The sequence below is a fragment of the Danio rerio genome, chromosome 2 (genome assembly GCF_052040795.2).
Source record: "Danio rerio strain M-AB ecotype USA chromosome 2, GRCz13ab, whole genome shotgun sequence".
In the NCBI taxonomy this organism is placed as follows: domain Eukaryota; kingdom Metazoa; phylum Chordata; class Actinopteri; order Cypriniformes; family Danionidae; genus Danio; species Danio rerio.
In genome coordinates this window covers 40,322,855-40,339,816 of record NC_141022.1, presented here as the reverse complement: position 1 = coordinate 40,339,816, position 16,962 = coordinate 40,322,855, and the positions used below count along the sequence as shown (strand labels likewise).

The window sequence follows — 16,962 nt, the reverse complement described above, 5'->3', positions numbered from 1 at the left end:
CTCACAACATTTTTTTTTTTTGCAAATCGCAAATAAAAATCTCTTCCATTCAACTCTCTGTGATTTTTTTATAAGTTTAAAACGTTTTTTTTTTTTATACAGAGCATGTTTGTAATAAAGACAGAAAAAATGCTATTGTAGTTCTTAACCACTATAACCGCATGGTGTCAGTAAACGCTAATATACAGTATGTGTGTGTATGTGTGTGTGTGTGTGTGTGTACTGCAAACAACATTTGTGTGAGACTCATCATTTCAGAAAGGCTTGAATAAATTAGACCACAAATACAATAAATTTATTTAATTGGTGTTTTTAACTAATAAACTGCATTTCAGCTCCATCCGTGTGTGTCTCTATCACTGACTGCTATTTATCTGATATAAAGCAGGAGAAGCAGACACGCACATGTGAATGGTGGGTGGGGAAAAGCAGCTCATTTGCATTTAAAGCTACAGGCTACAAAAACAGCTACAACTTATTCAGACACCAAAATGGGCAGATTCTGGAGGCTATAATTAATGATCTGATGGGTATTTTGAGCTGAAACTTTACAGACACAGTCTAGAGATACCAAAGGCTTATCTTGCATCAAAGGGTAAAATAGCTGCTCTTTAAAGTCAGAAACATACATTGTCCTGCCTTAATAGCTAAATAAAGTAAGCATCATACAACTTAAGCATTAACATACGCAGAAAGAAATGCAACACTTTGTTTTGCTCCATCTCTCTATGCAGCAATAGGCTTAAGAAAGTATGCAGACACCTATTTATTAGTCCGTTTACTATCACATGTTGCATTAGTATCCCATTAGGAGTATTTATGGCTCACATGTGTGGTGAAAACTGGATTTGTGGTCACAATAGCTTCTTGCAACGTTCAACGAAAATTGCATCGGACGGCATTCCTCCAATTCCTACCAAAAGTTGAATGAATTCCTGAGCAATCGTTTTTCATTTAGAGGTATTATCATAAAGTGGCTTGACTCGAGCTATTCAGATCTTTTTAAATCCCTCTATTGTCCGCCTCTTTGTTTAACAAGTTTTTACTGGGTGGTGCAGGTACCACGCTGTGATGCACACACCGGCAATGCCAGCTCCACCTGTCTGATCAAACTTTTCGGTAGGGGTGTTGGCGACAGCGACTTCAAGAATTCAGCGGCATCATCATCATAATCTGAGTCTGTAAAAGATTTTATCAAGTGGCCCACAATTAAGGATCAGATTGGTTTTTTTTTTTTTTGCACACCACTTTGTCTGCCAAAACTCTATCTGTAATGGTCCTGCAGGGACAACATATAAGCCTGTCCAAACAATTTCCACCCATTTCAGTTGTGTGTCCCACTGTCTATTTTTCTGTCATCCATAGTCACAAGTCTGTCTGTGTCTGTTTCCCCCACCCGTCACACCCTGACAGTCAGACGCAAGCTTACGAACGTTCTGTGACCCCTGTGTGCACATGCATGCTGACGTGAGCAAACAGTCGGTCACATGATCTCAGCTGGGAGATGAGAAATTCCATTAATTTCCTCTCTTTTTCCCCCCATTTCCCTCCCCCTTCAACGGTGCTGCAATGCTGGAAGGTCCTGTAAAGCTGGTGAAAACCCTTCTGGTATTTGTGTGTGCAGCTGATCAAGCGCTGAATGTTTTCGGTTTCTGTTTCTTGGAAGGGGCTTTGCAGCAGCTGACTTTCAGTCTGTCAGGAACGGGGAAGGATGCGTAATTTAGCACTCGTTTGAAGTCAGAATAAAGCTGCAGCGCTACTCTGTGAACTCGCTATGAACTCCCTGCTCTTGTACAGCGTGCATAAAGTGCTATGTCATTTTACTGCCTCAAGTTTTCACTTTCACTGTGTGCAATGTGCTAAACTGTACTTGCAATATTTGCTTGTTGGTTAATAGCGCGCTAGTGTGCTTAGGCCTGTAATAATCAGTATATCGACTTATCGCACAACAAATGGACATAACCTCAATCATTTTTGGTGATGCAGTATATCTCACCCATACATAAAATACAATTCTAGCAACTTTTTAGCTGATGATTTGCGTTTTCACATTTTGTTTCCAATGCCTAATTATTAAATTGTTAAAATGGCTGTAGTTAAATGAAATACTCTTAATAATAAAATAGTATGTGTTCTTTGGAAGAGTGTACTTGGATTGTGATGATATTATATTGTCATTCTGGCATTATATGGCCTAAAAATTATGATAATATCTTAAAATTATGATAATATTAAAATTACGATAATATCATTCATCGGAATATATTTTGGTGCAATATATCGTACAACAAAAAATAAATATTGTTACAGGCCTAAGTGTGCTACTAAGTTAATGTTTTGCAGATGTTTTATTTTATTTTATTAGGCCTTATTCAGAAAAGCTGATTAGAAATATTGACGACTCATCCTGTACTAAACAGATTTTTTTGTCAAATCAGTTGCTTTTTCCCCATGCCGCCAATCTGCAGGTAGTAAATGAAGTACAGTAAATGATTTTTTTAAAGATGCATTTTTCCATACATTCAGATTTTTTTCTTATGGAAACTAATATGTTTGAGCAGCAAGGGTGCATTAAATAGCTCAGATGTGACAGAAAACCTGTTTGTAATGTTATAATTTCTTTTTCAAAGACATACATTTCCTTTGACATTTCTGTTCCACAAAATATTTTTTTACTATTTCCTAGAGCTGCACGATTCTGGCTAAAATGAGAAAATTAATATTTTTTGGTCTAAAATTATAATCACAATTTTCTCACGATTCTGTAAATATATAAATGGATAAATAAAGGTCAATATGAGTAGCCTATTTTATTATCGCTATTTCTTAAACATATGGTCAAACAATAATGATTTTAGGCCTATGTGTAAAACGTGAACTTAGCTGCACACTTAGGCCTGTCACAATATCAGTTTTTTGTTGCATGAAATATTGCACTCAAATATATTACGATAAATTATATTATCGTAATTTTAAGGCAATTTTATGCCACTCATTATATAATGCCAAAATGGCATTATAATATCATCTCAATCCAAGTACTCTCTTCCAAAGAACACATAATATTTTATTCTTAAGAATATTTCATTTAACTACAGCCATTTTAACAATTTAATAATTAGGCATTGAAAACAGAATGTGAAATAGCAAATCCTCCGCTAAAAAGTTGCTAGAAGTGTGTTTTATATATGAGTGATGTATATTGCATCACCAAAAATGATTGAGGTCATGTCCATGTGTAGATCTATTGTTGGTTAAAACGTTGAATTATTATGTTTGAGATATGTGGTTGTCATTTGTCATTAGCTATGTTACCATTCACCTATTTTTATGCACATTTTGGACATGCACATAAAAAAACGGTTGATGGAAACACCAAGATGCTCATAAATTTTGAAAATGCTCATAAAAACATAACTGAGTAAGATAAACCTTCTTTTTTTACTGTTTATATTTGGCGTCAGTTAATTAGGAAGTGATGATTTTGTTCACTTTGACTCGTTGGACGGAAATGCTGCTTTATTCTCACGCCTTTTATGCGATAATAAGGTTTTGTGCATCAAGTTAATTTGCATTTGCAGCTCGTATCTCAGCCTGCCTGTTGGATATTTCACACTGGATGAAAGATCATCATCTTCAGCTGAACCTCGCAAAAACGGAAATGCTTGTAGTTTTTGCCAACTCAACTCTACATCATAACTTTTCAATCCAGATGGATGGGGCAACCATTACTGCATCCAAAATGGTGAAAAGCCTTGGAGTAACGATTGATGACCAACTAAACTTCTCTGACCACATTTCTAGAACTGCTCGATCGTGCAGATTCGCACTCTATAACATCAGAAAGATCCGACCCTTCTTATCTGAACATGCAGCTCAACTCCTTGTTCAAGCTCTTGTTCTCTCCAAACTGGATTACTGCAACTCTCTACTAGCTGGGCTTCCAGCTAACTCTATCAAGCCTCTTGAACTGCTCCAGAATGCAGCAGCACGAGTTGTCTTCAATGAACCTAAACGAGCACATGTCACTCTGTTGCTAGTCCGTTTGCACTGGCTGCCAGTTGCTGCTCGCATCAAATTCAAAACTCTGATGTTTGCCTACAAAGTGACTTCTGGCCTAGCTCCTTCTTATCTGCTCTCACTTCTGCAGATCTATGTGCCCTCCAGAAACTTGCGTTCTTTGAATGAACGTCGCCTCGTGGTTCCATCCCAAAGAGGGAAAAAATCACTTTCGCGAACGCTCACGCTCAATCTGCCCAGTTGGTGGAATGAACTCCCTAACTGCATCAGAACAGCAGAGTCACTCGCTACTTTCAAGAAACAACTAAAAACTCAACTATTTAGTCTCCACTTCACTTCCTAATCTGTAATTGCCTCTTTGAATATCACACTAACTGTACAAAAAAAGAAAAAAAAAAAGAAAAAAAACTAATACTACTAATACTTCCCTTCTTAGACTTTACAGACCTGAAACTTGCCTTTAGTACTTATTCATTGTTGCTCTTAGTTGTGTAAATTGCTTCCTTGTCCTCATTTGTAAGTCGCTTTGGATAAAAGCGTCTGCTAAATGACTAAATGTAAATGTAAATGCATTTTCGCAAGCTGTTGACAACATTATTAGACCTTTTTTCCATGGTAAAATGTAAACATTTGTCATTATCAGATTCAACTCTTGCATTATTCAACATTATATATGTAGTTATACTGACCCAGTAAACATTTATTTTCATGCACAGCAGTTTGTGTTCATTATGAAATAAATACTTGCTGTAATCATAACTCTAAAATGCGATATGATCATTTAAATTATGCACGTGATTGGGGTTTCAGTTTCACTGCTAAGTGTACCTCATGGCTGTCGTCGCTTTGAGGAAAAAAAAACATGGAAATCATACTTTCCACACGGCTCCCAAACGATCGCTCTGTGTAACAAACTGAATGTTATTAACAGCTTTATTACCTGTCATTCACAGCCTATGCAGGTTCTTTTCACTAATTTAGACATTGGCAGGCACACTTGTGTCCTCTCGGTAGAAAACAAACAGTGCATCAGCTCATGTGTGACAGAAGTGCCATTTTTGAGTGAATTATACCTTATCAATACAGTATGTGACACTTTTAACACCATTTGGAGGTGTCAATGTTACTGAGCAACGTATATACAATATGAAGACTTGTGTGAGCACCTTTATGCTTCTCTCCTGATTGTGAAAAGATAATTGGTTAAATCGTAGAAAAGATGAATTAAGATCGTGTGGGGGGTAGAATCGAGATCATGGTCTTTTTTCCATCAACCGTGCAGCTCTACCATTTTCCACAAAAAGTAGCACAGTTGTTTCAAATCAGCACACTTTCAAGGGTCATGTGACATTAGAATGTGACTCTATCATTAAATCAAAATAGAAATAGTTTTTATTTTAAATTGTAATGCTGTTTTACAATTTTATTTACTGAATTTTTCATAAAAAAATGTTTTACATCCCTAATTGTTTTGAACGATTGTGTGCAATTCATCAAACATTTTTTATGTTTAATGTTACAAACATCAGCTTTAGCTCAGGAATGATAATAATGTTTAAAATTTAATCAGTTTAATTGCATTTTATTTTACTAAAGCTATTTTTAAATCTCTTTTAGTTATTATTATTCAGTAACAACAGCTAAGTGTATCATACAACTCGTATCAGCAGCTGTTATTGTCAAATTTACATAGTGAGCAAATACAAATTCCAATGCCCCACAACATCAAATTTCATTGGTAGTTCCCATTATGATGCTTGTTTCCCGGTCAGTCTCGATGGGCCGTTACTCAGGTCTTGTTGTCAGCCAGAACATTCACTATTTTCCTCTCTTTCTCTCTCGCCCCCCTCTTTTTCTCCCTCCCGCTCCTTGTTTAGAACAGTCATATTCAGAATTCCCGCCGAGAGTTAAAAGAGCGGGAATGTAGAAAGCATCTGGAGCCTGCTGAGATTACTGAACGCGCCGGCACGTTGCCACCAGGTGTCCGTTAAAGTCCGGGGTTTTTTCATTTAATGCTGGCACTCTATTGGAGAGCTGGCGGGAACTGCCGCCTCACTTTGAACTTGTGGGGGAAAATAAAGCCTTGCATAGGAGAGCAGACCGAACAGAGTGATGCATTATTCAGATTCTTACTTGACCACTGTTTACATGCTGTATCCCAGATTTATCTGCTTCTTTACATGCTCCAGCAACATACCAAAGAGGTCAGAAAGAGAAAAGTATGCAAAGCATGACTGATTCTGTTACTTGGTCTGTTTGTTACATTTACTGGGAGCATTTTACAGTAATGTTCAGTTTGTTAACATGAGTTAATAAGGTGTTTTAGTGAAACACAATACAGTCGACTGATATATACAGTCGGTCATAGTTTTTAGCTGGAATCTACACTAGAGGCTGTAAAACACAGACCACCTTTATTCATTTTCATGGAAATTAGGATTAAGGAACGGATTATAATCGATTAAGTGTTTTCTCGCATCGTTACTTGCACAATAGTATGTTATGAAATCAAAAACTGAAATGTGATATATGGCTCAACGGAGCTTAAAGGGCCATGAAACCCCCTCGTTTCAGCAGGGTGTTTTCACACCTCTACTTTGGAAAAAGTCAGAAAAGTGGGCGTGTCCAGCTCTGTTTAGGGGGGAGTGTCGGAGGAAGAAAGCGGCTTGGTATGGGAGTGTCTATTTGGGCGCGCTGAATTTCAGAGTCAAAACACACACCCACAGCGGACAATGTGACTGTGTTTACATGGACATCTGTAGTCGAATTATTTGCCAAATTATTAAATGGTGGACTTTAACTGCAGTTTGGCTCTTTCATTCAGGGAATTCATTAATGTCCCTCCCGACAAACGTGATATTTGATTCGAGGAACTGCTCTAAGCGTGTATTTTTCATGCAATGTTTGATACCGCACGGCGAATGAGAGAAAAAAAAAACTCTGCATTTCCCGGAAACTTAGATGCACACGGCAGGTAGCGTCAGAAAGCCACGTGTGTTATTCCGGTCACAAAATCCAACACGAGGTTATAGTTTGGTTGTAACTGTTAGTGCTAACTATTGCACTCGGTGCAATAGTTTGTTTGATACGAATAAAATACGAACTGAATAAACAAAGAGCACTGGTCGGTCACTTACCAAATCTGTAGAGACAGGACAATCACCAGCAACTAGAGCCGCATCTTTATTTAGAGAAGACTACAATCTCAGCGTTTGCAGATGAGAACAGCTCTCAGGTAAACAATAATCCTCCTTAGACACGTAAGTTGTTGTCGCACGTCGCGTACACTGTTAATCCACGCGTGAGTCTGAGCTCTCACAGAGAGAAAATGAAAACGAAACTTAACTGCAGCAAACTATAAAAGCAACACTTCATGCTTGTTTTGCCAACACAACGTGGCGTCTTTGCCGTCTACACTCTGACAGTAATGAATATTTATGAAGTTGCACAATAGAGCGCGCTGATTGGTTTGAACCAAGCCTTACTCATGCATTAATGCATCACACTGTAAGACGTAATAAGACTCACTCTGGTACAGACGCCCAGTCTGCACGCTGGAATACAACGCTATTATGTAATGACCGTGACGCAGCTTTAAAAATTTGTTTCAAACAGGAAGTACGAATTTGCTTGAAATAACGCAAAAACAACCAATTTACACTTTTTAGTGAAATATAGGTGTCCTAATAGTGTTTTTAGCAGTGTGGGACACATATACGACTGTCAACAGCTCAAAAAATGTGTTTTGGTGTTTCGTGACCCTTTAAAGACATTTCAAAAGGAGGTAAAAGCTGTAGTTGCTTAGCCAAATACATTATCATTGCACATTTAGATTTGTATCGTTAGCCTTAAAGTACAGCTTATCATCCATTTCTGAACTCCCCGGTGCAAAACATGCTAGAATAGTGAAGTTTTAGACAATATTGTCTATATAATCCTATACACATGGACTCAATAGACAACTAAATAACAATTTGTATGCCATGTCAGTGGTTGATTTAAGAGGCACCATAATCATAATAATAATAATAGTCTATTAGTCTGTGTTTTTTAAAACAAAATAGCATTAATCTTTTTTAATAAGTGCTTTAAAAGTGTTTAGTATTAGTTTTTGATACCCAATTATAGTTTACAAAATACATACGGTTTAATTATCCATTTAAACCGTATGTATTTAATGTATATTTTGGGTCACTTTTAAATAATGTTGAGCTCAGAATAGCTCAAATTAGCTTAAAATAAAACAGTTGGACTCAAGGGTGGGGTGCAGTTTTCCAGTACCCTGTCCTCCTCCTCCTCCTCGCTTAATCAGAATTCCTTAAACTGGAGAAAAAGAGGCGCCTGTTTTGGAGACTGTACACGGCGTGCTCTGCAGAGTTATGTGGAAGAGCAGGGTGTGATTGCACGTGAGCCTGATTCCAGCTCAGAGACAGAGAATGAGCAGTGTGTAAGTCACGGATAATGGTTAATAATCCTGACTGACTCGGAGGAGAAAAGACAGATCTCTGAGTTCAGCATACTCACCGCTGCCTTGTGACTCTTGTGATCTCTTTCATTTAAATCACTTCATTTAAAGCGTGCTGTGTAATGCTGAAAAATGCACATCAGTGGCCAGACATTGGTGCATTCCTATGTAAGAAAAAAATGTGAATGTGTTTTCTGCAGTTAAGACTCACATCAGTCTTTTTATTGCTTATCAGATTCCAAATGTAAAGATTTATTGGTTATCAGTATTGGCTAAAATCTACACCTCTAGCAGAATGCAAAACTGGAATAAATGACGACTTATTTCAGTCAGTTTATAATCTTTTAAAAATGTTATTTATTTGTGCATTTTAGAATAATTGTTTGTAAGTAAGTAGGGGATGTGATTTTTCTGTAGTAATATGTATTTCTGTACTTTTCGAGCTCAATGGGGGAACCCCTGTAACTTTTTTTTATTGAGAGGCAGGGAGGTGGAGGAGGAGTCCCAGTGAGGTTTATCTTCATTAAAGCAGACGACCTGATGATTTGAACTGAGTAAAGAAATCAATCAATATAATCAACAAATAAATAATTAAGTGAAATCAAAAAGTCTAAAAAATGTTAAAAAAAAATTTAATCTATGCAATAAATATATAAATAAATAAAATAAATAAATAAATACATTATATAAAATAAAATAAATAAATAAATAAGATCAATTAATGAATAAAAAAACAATAAATGAATAAAATCCATGAAATCCATGAAAAAGAAAGAAAGAAAGAAAGAAAGAAAATCATTCATTCATTCATTTTCTTTTTGCCTCAGTCAATTATTAATTTGTAGTTGCCACAGCGGAATGAACCGCCAACTTACCCAGCATTTGCTTTACACAACGGATGCCCTTCCAGCTGCAACCCATTACTGGGAAACATCCATACACACTTATTCACACACATACAATACGGAAAATTGAGCCTTTCCAATTCACCTGTACCGCATATCTTTAAACTTGTAGGGGAAACCGAAGCACTCTCAAGAAACACTAACTGATCCATCCAAGGCTTGAACCAGCAACCTTCTTGCTGTGAGGCAAATGTGATACCCACTGCGCCATTCCTAAATGAAATCAATAACTCAATAAAATAAACAAATTTAAAAAAATAAATTAATTAATTAATAAGATCAATCAATCAGTAAATAAATGAAAAAATAAATAAATAATTTATGAAATAAATAAATAAAAACAACAAATATATAAATAACATAAATAAATAAGATCAATCAGTAAATAAAAATTTTAAATCAATCAATCAATAAAAAACAATAAAGAAATAAATTCCATGAAATAAATAAATAAAATAAAATAACTCAGTAAAATAAAAAATGTAATCAATCAATTAATTATTCAATCAATAAAATAAATAAAAAAATTAATCCTTGAAATAATAAATAAATAACTAGGATCAATCAATACATTTTTTAAATAAAATCAATCAATGAAAAAAAATAAAATCAACATATAAAAAAATGAAATCAATAAATAAATAAAACCAAACAATAAATAAATACAAAATATATATTATGCAAAATTATGCAAATTAAAAAAGTTATGCAAATAAGCTATCAAAGTTGCCAAAACAGAGTAATTAAATGCACAGTGCACATTGCACAATGTTTACCTAGTGATTAATGCTGGAGTATGATCAGTTTTTGCATTTGGGAGACAAATAACTCTGTTTTGATCTTTGAAACTTTGCAGACTTTTTACATTCACAACTAAATGCACAATTACCTTAAACATTATTTCTGCAAAAAAAAAAAAAAAAAAGCAATAACAGTAACAGCAGTATTTTAAATGCAAGAAAAGATCCGTAGCCAAATACGCTAAAGCTTCATTTTTTTTTTGCTTTTTGCACCTATAAACCTTCACTGTTTTCCAGCAGATTAAATCACAGCATCCCACTCAATACACACTGTGGCTCTGTGTATCCAGGGTTTTCTTTCTGAAAAAATGGAAGATGTGGTTGGAAAAAAAAGCTGTGCAGAGAGACACTGTCTTTTATAAGACCTGCATGTTTGAATGAATATGGCAATGTATTCTAGAGCGCCGCAATTATGTATGCAGGGCCGCTGTGCCTGTTTCCTGGAATGCAGTACACGGAGCCGTGAAAGAGACTGTGTTTTCTGTGAAAAGACAAAGCCCAGGCACTAAGCAACATGTGTTTAGAACTTACGGCCCCTTCTAGGAACGTCCTGGAATGCCAGGGGTTCAGCGCTGGTTTTGGGAGGGCGCTCGTGTGTATGGAGCAAAGGGAGGAGGTCGTATAAGGAGCGTGTTTGTCTCCAGAAAGAAGCAAACCTTTCAGAGGCTCCAGTGTTTCCTCTGTTTTTGCGGTCACTTTGATAGTCCCCTCTCTGTGGGTGTGCTGATATTAAAATCTACTTGGTGTTGCTAAGTGGTTCTTGAAATGACCTTTTGGTGGATGAAGCTGTATGAAAGGTCTGTGTTGAGCAAATCACATGCAATCCGTGCAGTCCAAACGGTTTTATGCTTTAGGGAGCATTTACTCGGCTCTGTGTGGTTCATGTATGACTTTTGCTTTGGTGAAACACTGAAGTTGAGGTTTTAAAATAAAGGCAGTGAATTAAAGTTATCAGTGTTGTTTTGGAGCCCACTGAAAAGTCAAGCTTGCGATGGAAATTTTCTAAGTTGTTTCGATTTAATGGTATTTTAAGGGTTTGTTTTGTTTTCAGAACACTTGGTCCTAATATATGGAAGGAGAAAATAAGCTCTTGGCCTCAGAGGACAGACGCACCTGTTTTCAGTTGTACTGTTTGTCTGATTGATGGTTCTCTTCAACTGGGTGGTCTGCACTGATGTTTTAGGGTGGTTGTGTGGTCGGAGTTGTCAGACAGATATCTTGATGTATAAATAATTTATGGCTGAACTAGTTTGGAGGCTTGCATGTTTTAAAGTATTTGCCGGGATTTAATCGTAAAGGAACAGTTCCACCCCTAAAACTAAAAGGGTTTACTCATCTTTACTCACCTTTGCTGTTGAAAGAATCATATTCCAAACATACTGTATAAATAAAACCTTGACGCCTGTTTGTTGTATGGTATTTTGCACCAAAATATATAGCAATAAACAATATTATTGTCATTTTAAGACCATTTTATGCCACTCGTTATATAATGCCATTATATAATCTCTGCTACCAGATCTATTTTCAGTTGTCAGACACCCACATAGAAATATACTAAAGCAATCTATGGTAAATACTGTAGTGTTTTTTTAACCATACTGACACTAACACCTCCATTAGAGATGGAGGCTAAAATCAGGAGTGTAGAATCAGCATGGATGGAGAAGACGTGTCCCCACCAATATCCACAGTTTATTGAAATGTCTCCACTAATAATTTAATTGCCTCCAAGATAAAATAATGCTTTGTTGAAATTTTCCAGTCAGGTCTCAGGACTCAGGTGACACATGTAAGCAGCTACATTTCAAAGAAAAGTGTCAGTCACTTGGAGTCAAGTTCGCTAGAAATCCATGATAATAGTAACCATGCATGTGCAATTAATAAAAAAATGAGTTTTGATTTTGGCCTCCATGATGATTGAGATGAAATGTTTATTGTGTCATATTCCTGCTCATTTCCAGAAGTCTGCATTCATTCCTTGTCAAAGTAAAATCATGTCAATTTACTATTGCACCATATGCTTGATTTAATGTTGTTTTTATTATTTATTTTATGTTATTTAAGTTTTTTTTTTTAAGTGCAGAATACAATATATGTTGTGCTGTTTGCACGCTTACAGATTGAAAAGAACATGGACATGTTAAGTCATCTTTAAGCTTAAAGTGCATGAATGGCAATGTAAGTGATTATGCACAAATAAGCCCTGAGTAAACGGACGTCTTTATTTAACTACGTTTTTGTCTGACATTTTTAAAAATTTCCCCACCAATAGCCAAAGCAAATCTATGCCCTTGGCTAAAATGTCGCTAGAATTGTTTTTTATGTATGGGCGATAAAGGTGTGAACCTACACTGGTCTCATGATTCGGTTCGGTTACAATACTCATGCCATCGATTCAGGTCAATTCTATATCTCGGTGCACTACGGTGCATTGACGATGCTTTCCATACACAGTTTTATGTTTTCTTCACAGCACAATAGTTCTTGTATTAAAATGTATAAATATATTTGTATTTATATACTATTTATAATACAATTTTGTTCTTTAATACAAACAGTTAGATATATAAACTGTACCTTTTAACAAAACAAGCATTTATAGCAAATAAACAAATATATATATCCTGCTCGCTTGTCTAACGGCAGAGGCGATCACAGCTGATCCATGATAGACACGTTGGAGAAAACTCGCTCTGCAGACACGCGCTTGTGTCTGTATTCAGAAGTATCACTGTAACAGCTGAGAGGAGAGGAAAAGTCACGCCAGCAGGTCAAATGGGCCACAGTGAGAGAGAGAGAAATGGAGTTTACTTTCATTCTTTCAATCGCAGTGAAAGAGGGGCTTCTGCTGTGAGTGTCAGTGAAAGACTGTCCAGCAAACACACGCTTCTACATCGCAGTGCACCGAAGAAACAATTAATTTTGACACCCTTAATGGGCGGTATTTATTGCATCACCAAAAATGTTTGTGGTGATGTCCATGTGTTGTGCAATAAGTCGATATATTGACCATTGTGACAGGCCTATTTATGACTTACTTGCTGAACAAAAAATGCTTTAATAAATGTTTAAATTTACACAGTTTTTTCTTTTCTTTAAAATTGCATAATAGAACCATTTTTTTTTTTAAACGAACCATTTTCGAATAATTTGCCAATATAAAGGTCTTTTTGTCCAATGGAAAAGTCCTATAGGTGTTAAAGGTTCTTTATTTACCCATGAATGCAAACCAAAAGTCTTGTGTGAGTGATGTATCTCTTTAACTAAAACACTTTTACTCCCGGCTGTTCCTTTAACAAGACATTAACAAAGCTTAAAAATTTGTTTAAGTATGCTGTGAATTTTAAAACGTATCAGAAAGTGTTTTATCTCATTGTCACATACATTTGCTATATGTCATGCTGTACATGCTTTAAATTCTACCTCCGTTTTAATGTTGTTTCACTTTTGTTTTTGTTTTGTAGAATTTTCTTCTTTTACTTGGCTCGATAACCGATGGCAGAGAATGTCCACGACTAATAACATAGCCCAGGCCAGGAAGTTGGTGGAGCAGCTGAGGATCGAGGCAGGCATTGAGCGTATTAAGGTACAAAGATTCACTCTTCAGTGTAACATGTTCAAAATCAACCAATCACAATGTTTTTTTTATTATGATGGTGTAACATAATGGTTACCATATGATGCACATATGATGAAGTTTGAATACTACACTGCAAAATATGACATTCACCGTAGTATTATATATTTACATTATGTATAAAAATGGCAAAAAAAAAAAAAAAAAAAAAAAAAAACTACTAACACTTCCCTTCTTAGACTTTACAGACCTGAAACTTGCCTTTAGTACTTATTCATTGTTGCTCTTAGTTGTGTAAATTGCTTCCTTGTCCTCATTTGTAAGTCGCTTTGGATAAAAGCGTCTGCTAAATGACTAAATGTAAATGTAAATGTAATTTAAGAAATAATTTGCCAACATTAATTGAGATTTTTTCCTTAAAAAATTATCTGGCAATAGGGTAAGTGAAATATTCTTATGCTAAAACAAAATGCATTGTTTTGCAGTATTGCACAATTGAAGTTCACAATGAATCAAAATGCAAAATATTACTCCTGAATAGACAGTGCAAAACAAAATATAATCAAGATAACAGATGGCAAAAACAACACTAAATAGCACAGTAAACATTAATACATTACTAATTACTGTACAAAAAGAAAAGGAAAACAATGTTTTTATAAAATACATTTGTATCTGAAATGTCACACATGGACTTGAGAATACATTTGAGAGTTTTGAAATGGCAAAATGACATATAATGACAAATCTGTACTAGGGTTGTAACAATATACCGGTATGACGGTTTACCACGATTTGAACGTGCACGATTATCATACCATGAACAATTGCATATCAACGGTTTTAACCCTTAAAGACCAAGACAGCCGCCCGCGGCTAAAAATAAGTATTGCTCTTAAATGTTTAATAACTTTTGATCCGCTGATCCGATTCATACAATTCAAAGATTGGCATAAAGAAGAGAATCTCAGCTTTCCAGTGCTGTATCACATAACATTCGCGGACTTTCAGAGGCTCCGGAATCAGTGCGGTTACGTCATCAACATTTGACAACGCTGATTTGACAAAGAAACGCTCGTCACTGTGTCTCCGGACAAATCAGACATGATACATTGATGCATTGTCCCTCCTCCATGCCCAGATTGGTTCAAACTCGGTATATCACAGCCAATAAGCATAGGTTTCGCTTTTGTTTGTGGACCAAGGCTGTTTCTCAGAGAACGGACTTGCGTTCTTGTAGAGTGCGGTCTTGCCAGCTGTCCTCGGAAGAACGAACTCAGGAGACCGCGAGGGCAGAGAACGCGTCCTTTGAGAAATGGGATGCTGCGTTCTTCCTGATGGTCATGTGACCTTCACGCGTTTTAAATGGAAATTAATTAAACATTACAGCCTTCGTACAACGATTTATTGTTTCCCCCTCTTCAAAATATATACTTTGCATAAAAACATTATAAATATACTCTGCACATTATAAATAAAACAAATTTTAATACGAATTTCATCAAACAAACACAATTAATGTGTTTATTCCTTTATTAAGATGTTCATGTTAATGTTTACCTTCACCGTTTCATTTAGGGAAACTCCTGAGGTAAATAAGTGATATCTCTGAACTTTAATAATAAATCTAAATAAAATGCTGCGCTTCCCACCTCCAGTCGCAATGACTTCTGGGACTTCCAGAGCGAGTTCGGTGCTCAAGTCTGCATCGGTGCGTCCTCGATTTTAAGAACACATCCGGGAAGTTTCACGCGTCCTCCGTACTTGCGGTCTTGAGCATTGGAACTGAACTTAGGCAGCTGATGATGACGTTTCACGAGAACACGAGGACGCAAGACCGCTGAAGAACGCATATTGAGAAACAAGCTTTTTGAACAACACGGAATGAGAGAAAGGCATACATTTCTGCGCGGCTAAATAAAACGCAAAAAAAAAGTTTTGCATGAAATAATTCTCATACCAAGTACTTTTGCATGCACAGCAGCACAGAAACATGACAAAACAGTGACACAGCAAAGACGAACTGCTGCTCTTGCGGTTTTCAAAAGACGCAAATGAAGATGCAGCTGTTTGTCTGCATTGCAGACAACCATATCCATATCCATAGACAACCATATCCATGCTGGCACATAAAACCTAAGGATGTTCCATATTGAATCTAGTTTCGTTATGTAACTATTTATAGTATAGTAAATATTTATATCTATTTTTTACTGAGGATTTGCACCATGTTTATTTGGACTTTATTTGGACTTTGACACATTATTTATTATTTTCTTATTTTTTATTTGTTCATTGTAAGTGGTGTTGTTTATAGTAACTAAAAATATATTATTTGGAAAAAGTCAAATTTGCTTCACTGTTCTATTATTTTGTAACATACCGTATACCGCGAAACCGTCAAACCGTGGTATTGTTTTAGACGATTATCATACCGTGAAAAATTCATACCGTTACAACCCTAATCTGTACAAATAAACAGGATTTTATTGTAGCATTTTACAGTGTTTTCTGTAAAAATGGCCAACATTTTTCTGTGTACCTCCTTCTTCCTCCCCTTCCTTTTCAGTTCTTGTTCTGCTTGTTCCTAATTGTATCTTCACACTTGACATGTTTGGTTTGTTTGATGTGCAATCAAACTGGATGAGTCTAAAGAACAGAAACATGGACACAGCATGCAGCAAATCCTATTTTCTGGGTGTAATGGCGAAATGCTGTTTTGTCTCCTTTACTTTTTTTTATAAACTCTTTATAATTTCTCAGCTAATAGAAATCAGTATAAAAAGTGAAAGAGTTTATTAAGATTTTTGTTGCAAAATATGCTTTATAAAAGAGTTTTTTTTTTGTTTGGTATATTTAGGCTCGGTCTTGAAAATGAATATTAAGTGAATCAAGACTTCAGCCGTGGTTACACTGCACTTTTTGCACCATTGACTTTCATTCATACACATGCGGATTTGCCAAACTGGAAACAAGTTTAACATGTCGCTGCTTTCCAATTCAAGATTGGTGAAATTTCAAATAGCAATCACTCGTTTTATAAGTGTGGTACCATCTTCTTTTATGCCACAATTCACAGTACAGGCTAGCAGAATAACACATTGCTCAAACTCTAGTGTGACCACGGCTTGAAGCAGCTTTTTCACTGCATGGTATGGTAAGGTTTAGCACAACTCGGCTTGCTTTAGTTTG

The 16,962-nt window shown here is 36.0% G+C and overlaps 2 protein-coding genes and 1 long non-coding RNA gene across 5 annotated transcripts in view; 2 read left to right on the top strand and 1 right to left on the bottom strand.

The window, feature by feature from the left end:
- skila (SKI-like proto-oncogene a) overlaps positions 1 to 16,962 on the top strand; it is a 672,908-nt gene that overhangs the window by 345,526 nt on the left and 310,420 nt on the right. The window lies entirely within an intron of this gene.
- Positions 1 to 16,962, top strand: part of gng7 (guanine nucleotide binding protein (G protein), gamma 7) — a 61,546-nt gene that overhangs the window by 40,836 nt on the left and 3,748 nt on the right. For both annotated transcript variants that reach the window (XM_087239229.2, NM_001002397.1), the window contains 1 exon segment: positions 13,658 to 13,779. In XM_087239229.2, coding sequence (XP_087095355.1) covers positions 13,699 to 13,779 — 81 coding nt within the window. In that variant the 5' untranslated portion in view covers positions 13,658 to 13,698.
- Positions 2,810 to 9,128, bottom strand: LOC147846425 (uncharacterized). 2 transcript variants are annotated; one of them, XR_015478738.1, is made up of 3 exons: positions 7,781 to 9,128; positions 4,600 to 6,563; positions 2,810 to 3,581 (listed from the first exon to the last, which is right to left on the bottom strand). It is a non-coding gene; the product is annotated as an uncharacterized LOC147846425 (long non-coding RNA). The 2 variants fall into 2 exon arrangements; XR_015478739.1 differs by having other exon boundaries at positions 3,262 to 3,581; positions 4,649 to 6,563; positions 7,781 to 9,102.